Source organism: Python bivittatus, unplaced genomic scaffold, assembly GCF_059951505.1.
Source record: "Python bivittatus isolate LINGU-HERP-01145 unplaced genomic scaffold, Pbiv_v1 ctg000330_np1212, whole genome shotgun sequence".
Classification (NCBI taxonomy): Eukaryota; Metazoa; Chordata; class Lepidosauria; order Squamata; family Pythonidae; genus Python; species Python bivittatus.
Genome location: NW_028277058.1, coordinates 39,300,341 through 39,312,421, shown reverse-complemented (window position 1 = coordinate 39,312,421; position 12,081 = coordinate 39,300,341). Strand labels below are relative to the sequence as shown.

The 12,081-nt window shown below is 36.4% G+C and overlaps 1 protein-coding gene across 3 annotated transcripts in view; it reads right to left on the bottom strand.

Moving 5' to 3' along the window:
- MYH9 (myosin heavy chain 9) overlaps positions 1–12,081 on the bottom strand; it is a 69,977-nt gene that overhangs the window by 32,850 nt on the left and 25,046 nt on the right. For all 3 annotated transcript variants that reach the window (XM_015888529.3, XM_007430725.4, XM_015888528.3), the window contains exons 4-7: positions 7,478–7,505; positions 6,908–7,001; positions 1,286–1,378; positions 558–621 (exon numbers count right to left, since the gene is read on the bottom strand). In XM_015888529.3, the coding sequence (XP_015744015.1) occupies positions 558–621; positions 1,286–1,378; positions 6,908–7,001; positions 7,478–7,505 (279 nt within the window). The remainder of the gene's footprint in view (positions 1–557; positions 622–1,285; positions 1,379–6,907; positions 7,002–7,477; positions 7,506–12,081) is intronic.

The following is a 12,081-nucleotide window of genomic DNA, read 5'->3' as shown; positions in this document are numbered from 1 at the left end:
GCCTGATGGCTATCACAGCAATTCAGCACAAACATTGGAGTTTCTTGCAAATTATCTTCACTTTCAATTACCATATTATTATTTAAAAGATACTCCAAAGATTTTTAAATTTTAGTATAGCTTTGGCAGGGTTTTTTTTTTTTAAAAAAAAAGATATAACCCAAAAGCTTTAATTTAAAAGAAGTATCAGATATAGCTCTGTCATATTTTGGGATTTTCTCCTGGCATGATTCTCTGTAAACTTACCCACAATGCTCTTGAGTTAAATATAATTTTCACAAATGGGCAATAGTGCTGAACTGGGAAAAAAGAACAAGAATTCAGCCTCAAAGAAAAATGCTTTCATTTACAGTAGGTACAGGGCTGCAATTAGAAATTTTCCAATCCTTCTGTCTCAGGATGATTAAGGTTTTCCACAAAGCAGAATTGCCCGCTCATTACGGCAATTCGCCTCTTCCAAGTAAAATCTCAAAATGCTATCCAGCCACAATTTTTTCTAAGCCATTATACAGCTTTTTATGAGTTGTTTGGATCAGTCTTATTGGTGGAAAAGATACAAGTCTCAATGTTGGCTCCAACAATGTATCCATTTACATCAAAGTTGATTCTAATGAACTTTCCCTTAAGGAAAAAAATGCATAAGAGTTAAGCAACTGCTACTGAAACAATGCAAGATCCATATCTTGATTCATACTCATTTTTCTAAATTCCCACAAAGGAAGAGCTCATTCCACAGGACAGCCCCAGTAGATAAAAGGAACCTGATAGTAGAGTATCCCTTATTGGCAGTAAGTTCCTACAGTTTGTTACAGAATAGCAGAGACAAAGATTTTATCTGTTTTATACCATTTTGATCAGCTGTCATTAGCAGCCTAAGATACTCCTTGTGACAGTAGGAAGGAATGTAATTACCTTATTTTCTACTCTTACTTTCTAGGTGCTACTTGATACAACAACATCACCCCAGTGCATATATTTCTACCTCCAACGTGTTTCTAATGGTGAAGCTTATCTTGTTTTAAAAGAAAGTTTAATCCTCAACCCATTTTAAAAGGCATTTCCTTCACAGTATATTGTACATTTGAGGCAATCAAGACCATGCACACAGCACATTATCAGGATTCTTTGTGGATAACGCATTACACTAACATAACGTGTGCAAAAAATCAATAAAGTGAAACTATTTGCATTTAGAATTCCATACAAAGCAACTAAAACCTCATTCAAGTTTCTCTCCTTTTCTGAAACGGCAGGCATCATTCAACATGAAGCAAAAAATACTTACAAATCTTGAAGAGTTGTCATTTTTAACAGTTTTGGCATTTCCAAAAGCCTCTAATATAGGGTTGGCCTGAAGCAGCTGCCTCTCAAGCTCCCCCTAGAATAAGGAAACCAAATATAAAACTCTCAACTGGCTACTCTCCAGAAGCTACTGGCCAAGGATGTCAGCATCTCCTGGCTTCAACCTATATTGACCTTAAGAAGATATAAACACTTTAAGACTTGTCATTCTTCCATTACCAAGATTAATACTTAATAATTACCAATAATATTTACCAAGATTAATTAATAATTAAGACACAACAAAGTAAGACTAACTAATAATATTACTGAACCCTTATTTTTTGGGCATGGAGGTTGGTTGTTAACTGTAAGGTTTAAAGACTTGGTGAGGTGTTGCTTTGTTTGTACCTTGGACATTAGCCTTCGAATTGACCAAATTCCTTTCCTTTCCTTTCCCCTTTCCTTTGTGTGCCTCTAAGGTCTCACATAGGCTAGAGTGCCTGGTGAGCAGAACTCTGTTATTCTCCAACCACTTTTTTAAACAAACAAAAAATGTGTAAAAGCTGCTATCAGACAACTTGAAAGATTGTAGAGGCACAGCAAGGAAAGACTGTATATTGAGAAAAAGAAAATAAATTAGTGACTGGGATGAGTGGTCTTGCATATCACTATGTCAAGTAAGAAAATATTCCAAGGGATCCCGCACAAGAGAAGCATTGGTTGAAACAAGTGAGCTACCTCTAATCCACATGTTTTCTGGATAAGTTATCTTTTAGCTTCCTCAGTTTGCTTTCTTGTAAAATGAGCATTTTGTCTTTCCTATGGCAACACCCATTTTGTTGACAGGCATATGACAGCCATTTTGTAGTACCACCTACTCTAAAAATTCCCACTTTATCCACTAGCCCAACAAACTGAAGACTCATGTTTTAGAATCATGTTTTAAATTAGATCTGTATTAGGCCTATACGTCTGCTGTGGTTTTAGGAGGCCATGGTTTATCCAAAGGCCACATATAAAGCTGACATCCAAGTTCTGAACCAAGGATCACTTTCATGAACTTAACCACAATTCAGTATCAGGTCGCTGAAAAACCCCAAAGCAATTTTGTCAGAACAAAAATATAAAAACAAAACTGCTGTCTCACTATGTCAAAAAACAGGAGAACCAAAGCTTCAGTATTGCTAACCGGAATATCCAGGGAATTCTCTCTTGTGTGCTAAAATAGGGATACCATATCCAGGCTGCGGAAATCCTGTTCACCACTAAACAGCAGCAATGAGATATGAATAACTTTAATTCTTTGCCATCTTATTAGCGTCTGGATTTTTGCAGCCCAGATATGGTAGCTCTAAGGGACAAAGAGCCATATTCAGTGGTGGGTGATCTCAAAGATAAGGCCATTTGAGCAAGGCATAGGGAATGATTTATTTTACAAAACAGTCATTTTCTTTTTAAGGATGCAATCCTTTTCTTCTTCCTTTTTTATCTATCCCAGAAATCCATAGAAATTGAGGAACCCCTTTTTATACAATTCAAAGTATTTCATTTTGATTGAATCCTAAATTCCACTTAAGATTTTTTAAAATGAATATTGTAATGTGGTTTTATAGTATTGTTTTATGACTGATATTTGTGAACCACCTACAGATGTGCAATTCTGGTGGTACACAAGTGACAAAGTGAATAAATACACAAGTAATTGAAATAGTAGACGGTTGGAGATTATTGAATGTGCAAATGCTACAGTATCTATTTAAGCTTCTACTTCTTCACAACCTTCCCTTCTTTCAAACAGCAGAGGCAATGATTGATATTGCTCTAACATTCTCTAAGTCCAACAAGAACTTAGTACTGAAGTTCTTATTGCACTAATACTTATTAGAATATTACAGAAAAATTACTCTACCCAAGCAGTTCAGGTGGCAGAGCAATAAACTTTATTGGGGGAAGGCAGTAGCAACAACAGTGAATGCAGGAGATTACTGAGCCATGAGAATAGATACGATTCAGGGACAGCTGCTATCCATCAAAGACCACCGTATCAACTGCACTGAAGGAAGCAAAGTCATAAAGTCTCAGATGGACTCCAAAATGTTTATTTTGTCAGCATGTTGAATTTCCTCTGTTTTCTCTTTCTCACTCACACACACAAAGGCTGTCATTCCCCCATCCCCATTTTCTTCTTTGATCCAGCAACTGAATCCTAATTCTTGCTTCTGATTGCAATCTGTTGCTATGGTGATGAGTGATATCACAAAATGAAACATTACAACTTCCATACAGGGTTAACATCTGAAGAAAATCTATGTTTACAGCAAAGAGCAGATCCGTTACAGAAATGCAGTGTTTGGCTAAGTGAAACTATAGGGTTCATTGGGTGCCTTGAATATTTCATGTAGCTACTATTTTATGATACTTTTTCCACTTTAAGAAAATAATTGGCAAGCGATGTGAATTATTCAGGGCAAGTCACAGCATAGAAGAAAATGGGAAAGAAGCATCTTTTTAAGGCATTATTACTTCCTCGAGTAATCAGCAAAAGAGAATTTGAAGAAACTGTCTTTTTATTCAGTGCCACTTCAAGAGAGCTCAGGGTTTCTAAAGGTAAAAGAAAAAATGAGCTTCGGCTGCAGCATCTTCTCGTCTCTTAATAGGAGTGTTTCTGTCTGAAGCATCAGCCAAGCCTGCTTCCTGCAAGCCGTTCTCTTCCCCTCACCATTCTCTAGCTCAGTTTTTTTTTATTTTTATTTTCCAAATGACAGTCAACATCCTACATATATTAAACATTAGGGCTGTGCAGTAAGACAAAAAAGATGTTTTGGAGCATCCTGTAGCATCTGCCTGCACATTCTTAAAGTGTCTTTTCTTGAGGCCGCACAGCTCTGTTGCACAGCTGCAATGCAATTCCAGGAAAATGAATGTTTGGTTTAAGGCAGTGTTTCTCAACCTTGGCAACTTGAAGATGTGTGGTCTTCAGCTCCCAGAATTCTCCAGCCAGCATTCTGGTTTAAGGAATTGCAGACACATGTTACATGTGCATGTGCACATTACATGTTACATGTGCACATCTATGTACTCCCAAGTACTTTTTTGCTTTCAAATCCAAAGTGTTGCACAGCCATACTAAACATGCTCAGTCTTCTTGAGCTGTTGGGGCGGGGGGCGGGGAAGAAGTGCACATTGTCCTCCAGGTTTTGAGACTTATTTTTGTACTGTATCTACCATTCACCTCTGAGTTACTCTGCTTTGGTTCCACTTCTGTCAGGACTCATTACCCAAGTTTATTGATAGCGAATAGAGGGAATGATGGCGTACAAGCACTATTTTAAGAAATATCTCTAGAGGTCTGGAATAGGGGCCTATTCAGAGATTTTCTTATTCGCCAAGGGAGAAATTGGGAGCAGAGTTAAAGTTCTTTCATGAAAACCTAGTACCACAGAGTGAGAGCTATCCCAAACTACTATGGGACTGATTTGTGCTCTTAGTGAGGGGAGGAGAGCCCAACGCCTTTCCAGATTTCTTCTCATGGACTATCACAGGAGTGATATAATATTCAGACATGATCTTGGTAGTCAGTTTCAATTTTCCATTGTTATTCATGTCTTAGACTTGTTCTCTCTAGTTTCTATATCAGCATAGCATTTTAAACTATACAAAGATATCAATACTTTTTAGCACATTTTGTAACATGCATTTATTCAGCTTTATTTAATACACACATTTAATATGCAATATTTATTTGCATTTTTCATGAATATATTTTCCTAAAGTTTTCTGAGAAATGTGAAATACATAGGATAGTTGTATTCTACTTGATATATTAATTCAGGAAGTGCAAAGTATGTTTTTATCAATTTTTCTTTTAATTGCAACCTGAATTATACTCAGATTCTAGTTTTGCACAACAAAATATTATCTTAACGCCAATAAAATCTAAACTTGGGAACACTACTGTAGTCCCAGCTTCTATTCCATTAGGCCATACTCTGGGGATACACAGACATCTTTGCCTTCTATAATTTCAGAAGATCTTACATGCAGAAATATCTTAATTTTTCCACAAATCAGTTCCAAATATTTCCTCTAGGAAACAATCCAGGAACAGTAACACTCTTGGGAGTCTTCGAATGGTTGACCTCTGGCCTGGAAAAAGCTTTAAGAAGCTTCACCAGCCCCTACTTATGACTCAAACTAGTTGAAAGACATTCAGAAAGGGCTCAGTTGCCATGACGCAATTTTCAGATTAATTATCACACCAATCAATAGCACAATCTGTTGAAGATACTACTGATTTTTCTCCTCCACTAGGCCAGATATCTTAGTTAACAAGCTTTACTATAAATTGTGATCTCTGAAACTTAGGAACACAGAATATTTAAGTATATCTGCTGGCAATGGACAGAAAAAGCTGTCACGGGAAAGCTGCATTTTTTTCTTCCAAAAGCCACTCATTAGAATGTGCATATGCACACACACACCATGCAGAGATACTCATAGAACTAACCTATAGCCACGCATCATGCCAGTGTATTTAATATCAAAGTCAAGATTTCATATAGTGGAAAATATTAATTGCACTAGAAAATACTGTATATTATAATGGGTTTCATTATAATGTTTGCAAGATAACTAAATATCTCCCCATGTGATTACTTCTGGAAAAGAGGCTTTGAGTTGGAACAACCGGTCTGTGCAGGGACAGTTTCTTTTTGATATTTCTCAGCATCTTGCACCCACAGCTAGTATTCTGAGTGGGACTGGAAGGCCTGGAGAAAATCAGTCCACACTGTTGGCCAAATCACCAGATACCAAACACTCTGTACCTAAAAGGACATCTGTACTGCTGCTTAGAATGCCTTACTTAGTGCACACAAGCAATTGTATAAGGCAGACCAAATGTGAGTACTAAGTTTAGATAATAAGTAATAGTGTATTTATTTTCAAAAAAACCTAGAGCCTTTCATTCCGATCACCTAAAAAAAGCCAATGTGAATTGTGAATGGTTTACAAATAGTTCTAGCAGCAAAAAGTGACACAGGTGGGAGTGAAAAGCTGCTAAAAATCACACAATGGAGCAACACACACACATTCCTGGTGCAGATCGTGCAGTTAAACGTGCAGCTCACCTATGAAGTACCAACTGATGATTTCTGACATAATCCGCCAAGAGAAGGGGAAACAGTAAGTGAGACAATATTTCACAGACTCTTATTGGCACAAAAGATACACATTGTCAGAGAGTTTGTATGATTATTGATAACAGTAAAGAGTCTAGCCATGAAATATCTTCACTGCAAGACAAATAAAAAACCCACAATTGTAGCTGGTGAATTCTACATGAAGTAGTTCACTTATTTTAGATTGATAGCAAAATAAAGACAAAGGTTCTATTGCTCAATCTGTAGGAAACTAACCTGTCCAATCCCTTCAGGTTTGGAATAATTTACAGAGAAATCTACATTTATTGCCAGTGCAAATAAAGAATATCACACAGAATTAGTGAACATTCACACTGGTAATAAAGGATCAGGTTATGTAAAAGTATTTCAGATAAAGAAGTCAAATTATGTTTTTAGTTCAAGTAGGAGAGCAATATCTTAAGTGGATTAACAGAACTTACTTGATCTTTTTTGCTTTTATGTGACGAAGCAACATGAGCCAGATACTGAATGACCTTTTTGGTGTTTTCTGTCTTACCAGCTCCTGATTCACCTCTGAGAGAGACAGACAGAGAAACTAGTCAAGACATATTGCATATATGAAAGCTTACTCTCTCCCAACAGCTCTGTTTAAAAAAAAAAAAATAGGACGCTAGTTTTTCCCAACCTAGTATCTAATGTGATGGATAATAACTTCCAGCCAAGGCTTTTGTAGAAAGCTACTCAAATATTTTGCTAAGATGAACATAGCCAACAAAGCTTTGGTTGCATTGCTAGCTTCCACAAGTTCCCCAACCATTTTTAAAGGAATTAAAGCTTTTACTACTGAAAGGCCTGAAACACCCTCTCCTAAACTTTATCTGTCTTTATTTTCATAGAACGTAAACAAATACATGACTCCATGCATACATACCTTTTGAAATACTAGCTAAATGCAAAGATGTTAAGTTTTTTTAGGGAATGCTCCTGCCGGTCAACTACCCTTTAATTGTTTTTCTTCTTTTTAAGCAACCAATTACTTAAATACTTACGTGCAGAGAATGGACTGGTCCTCTCGATCTGAAATGAAAAAAAGAGAGATGTTTGAAACAAAATCTCCCCTTTTAATGTTTCTAATTTGAAATACAAGTTCTCTCACACGCACACATCTTGACAACGTACTTATGTATCCTCTCACAAAGTCTACACCTTATTTATGTTTTCTCCTGGTGGAATTTAGCAGATGAAACAGAAAGGAGATGTGTTAAAGATTGAGTGCACTATAGAACCATATTATTTGTGTAATAATCATGTAAAATCCATACTATTTTTTCTGCCACCTTTAGTACTTCATTCTCTATAAAAGTCCTGGTATTAGGAAAGTGGGCACAAACAGTGTCACTTTTTTTTTTTTGCCTTTTTCTCACCACTAAACTTCATATTGCATCATGCAATACCAACCATAAAACCAAGATTCAATCCAGAGCTCTTAGATAATCTTGAACATTTTACAGCAAAGTAAAAAGACTTCAAGTTAAGCTTGACTCCTGACATCCATGCAGTTTTACTTCACAGCAATATAGAACTGCCTTCTTTGTATGTACGTGCGTGTGTGTTTACCTCCAACTTTAGCACGCAGCCATATTGTTTCCTGATAAACTCTCATTCAAGTATTAATCAGCCCTGACCTTGCTTAGCTTTTCTGAGATCAGCCAAGGTCAACCAGATGCTGTTACCTAGTTGGACTAAGCACAACGTAAGTTGAACTCAACTCTGGATGACCACAGGTTGTGATTTGCCATTGCTTTCTTCAAGAAGTTCTTTGACTACCCAGTTTAGCCTATAGTTCTACTTTTTTATTCATCCTGGTGGTCTCCCATCAAAATATTAACCAGGCTCATTCCTGCTTAGTTTATATGTTTAGCCAGATGTTAAAACCCAGCAAAATATTGTATCATTGCTAAAAGATGAAAGAAGAGTTTCATAATTTCTAATTCAGCAACTCACATATTTGCATGCACAAATTAACATTATAATATATACTCATCTTGCCAAATAAGTATCAGACCTAAGATTTCTCAAGGCTGTTAAAAGTTGAAACTGGTTATAAATCAGAGGGTCTATATGATCTATATAGATCATACAGAAGGATTCTCTATGACTGGGCATTTAAATGGAGGATCAAATGATCAACTAATGATTCATCTGTATTAGCCCCAGGAGATGTATTTAGTAGCACAGAAACCTAGGTGAATCTATATTACACAAGCAGTTCCAGGAAAATTACCAGGAAAATGTTCTGAATTATTTTTTCAAGCTGCAGATATTTAAATACTTTTCTTCAACGTAAGTTAAATCCTGCTTCTATAGTATAGGTAAAATGAAACTGCAGAGCAATTTTACATTTACAGTTCCATTGTACAGTAATATCTTCAGCAATGTCTACTGAAAATGGATTGTAACAGCCCCCCTACATACAATTGTTCTATCCATAGGAAGTGGTGTCCTACATGGACAAAACTGCCTTTTATTCCAGCACAAAGAAGAAACAATGACTCACGAGCTGACTAATTAGCTATTGAGTTGGGGGGAATTACCATGTTCATTTTTTCATACCACAGGCAACTGAGAGACCAGTCAAAGAAATCCACGTAATTTCCAAGTATGGGCAATATCTTTCAGCAATTCATTCTTCACCCCATACCCTCCCCTCTTATCTTCTGCAGGTTTCTTAGTTGCCTGTTCCAAAAACTCTAAGGAATGTACCTGCGTGTATGGGCAGATCACATGGCTGAATGCAGACACTACCATAAAAGGAAACATCCTTTTTGGAATCCAGGAAAAAGAATTTACTCAGCCCTTGTAGAGCACTTATAATTAGGATAGCTGGGATTCTTTTGCATACTGACAATTGAGAAGTGTGGCATGCTCTCTTATTTCCTGTTGTTCAGTATTAAGAGATGCTTTTTCCTCCCCCCACCCTCACAATAGAAGTGCAGGCACACACAGCTGGCATATAATGATCTTAGCCAGTTACGAAACATTCCAGAATATACATTCCTTTCTAATCTAGGGTCTATTCTGTCCACAGGATGCCAGCATCAGAGGCACCCAATTAAACAGTTAATGATAACACAACAGGCTTCTCCTCCTTCTCTACATTTGGAATAACTCAAGACCAGGACACTGCAACACCTTGAGTTTGGATTATGAGGTTTTTTTGGTGGGGAAGGGGGAGAAAAATGTATATCCAAATCATCACAGTAAGAATAGTTTACAAAATGTAGCTGAAAGGAATCTAACAACAGCTGTTGTTAAGATTCTTTTCAGTTACATTTTGTAAACTATTCTTACCAGTACTAGTAAAAGAAAGGAATGACATCTTGTGACTGTTTTTCAAATAAAGGACCCATTACTCTGACTGTAACAGATTTCATATTTCAGAACATTAATAATCAAATCTGTAAGTCTATTAATTACCTTCCCGCTATGTAGCAACACGACTACTTTCTGGCATACAGAAATTCAAGGAGTAATACAGGTTTTCAACAGATACAGTTCATCTTATTCTAGGCTATACAGAGACTTGCAGACTCATCTACCAAAGTCCGTCCTATTAAATAGATTATTAAGGAAAAACTATGCACATTACTTCATCATGCAAGCTTAATTAGTTTTATTTGTGGAGTCCCAATAGCTGAATATATAAGTACTGTAAAAGTCATGCATCAAAAAAATCCAACAGTTTAATTGCTGTCCTTTTAAATATATGTAACTGAGTCATTCTTACATTATAAGCATTTGCAGTTAAGCCCAAAAGAGCTTATTTAAACTTTAAGGAAAGTATGGAGGTGGGGAGTGAAAGCAATATGCAGCTAGGTGCTTCACAAGTCAATTAACAAACATCCTTATCACCCACTTCCTCTGCATGAGCAACTCTGAGTTGAGTCTGTTTAGCTCCATAAAAGGAGAATATAGCATTCATAGAATGGTGACATCATCCCTTCAGCCAAGAGGAAGTGGAACAACAAAAAAGGGCAAAAGGTTTGATTCTCTGCTTATAGCTGATTCACCAGCACTGATATTCTCACTACTGAAACCTCCTGTACACATACACAGATAGACACAAAGATCTATAAAACTGTCAGTGTTTATCACGTGAAATCAAAACCCTGAGATCCGCAGGCACTAAAAGGGTTGGCATCCCAGAATCAAAATGGGGGAAACTAAGAAGTCTCTGGAATATTTCCCTTTTTAACAATTTTGGAAAAGGGGAAGGAAATAATAAAGCAATTGTTACTTCATATTTGATATTTCTTAATACAGGGTGATTTTGATGGGGCTGGTAAAATAAGCTGAGGCACAGGAGAATGTTTCAAGGACTATTTTAACTGATTTGTCTATACTTGAGAATATTGCTATGGCTAACAAGCAAGTTTAGTATAGCTTATAGTGGGGCTTGCAAAAGGTTTATCCAACTAATGCACACCATTTCAAAATGTAGTATTAAGCTGTAAGCAAAGTTCCATATAACTCAGTGCATGCACTGAGTAATAGACAAGTTGGTCTGTGTTTGTTCTTGTCAGGAGATTTCACTACTAACACATGAAACTTTTCAGATCTCTTGTTATGCCAGCCAGGGGGAAATTTTAGAGAGTATAATCCCAATATCTCTGGATGTCATTAAGCTGAAACATACTATGCTAACTCTGAACAGATAATTTTAAAAAAGACGAAACTAAATAATTTTAACAGAGGAACTTGTTCCTTTTCCCATTAACATTGTACTAAAGAAAAATTTCACATGAAAGAAATTATTTAAAAGCCACTATCATTCCTCTTTCAATGTGTCACAGCTCTGTTATATTTTGTGGGTTTCATTAGACAAAGAACACAGCTGTTAATCATGAAAACCTATGACAACTAAAATGCATTTCATGCCTGTTCAAAAGGCATCTATAGTTTAGTCTGGATCAGCACCAAGGCAAAATAGATTTAAAACTGTAACTATTTTTTCTTGTTGTATGTCTCACTGTCTGAGCACACACAATGTGATCCAATGTGCTGAGACACTTCAAGGTTTTTTGTTTTGTTTTGTTTTTTAAAAAACCCTCTATTCTAGATGTAAAGCAAAGATTTAGATGAACAGAATCCCATTTTAAGTTCCCAAAGCAGCAATAATAAATATCAGGCACCTCTTGAATTTATCTATTTTTCCTATCTTCCTTTGCAAAATCCTAGAAAGAACTGGAGTCAAATAAATCCACCCACACATACTGGTTTTAGGGTGGGAAATAGGACAGTCATTGTCAGTGCAAATACAGTTAGCAGACATGAGTTCAGATCAGGGTTTTTTTGTTTTTTTTAAATCAGGCTACAGAACCTGTTAGTTAAAAAAAGATCTTAGAATCCCTGATTAAGAGGCAATGTTCTAGTGATAGAAAATTGGCTGCATTTGAGTGAACTTTTCTTTTTTCTGTTTGCTCTTAAGTCTCTCACGGAACCCCATCAAGTTCTCACAGAACGCTAAGATTCCACAGAACAGTTTTAAAAACCCTGTTTTAGATGACCAAGATACACAGAGTAACAGCTAAAGCACCATCAGTGTGGTACTTTTGGCATGCAGGATCTAGGGATCCTTTATTTTAAATACTAA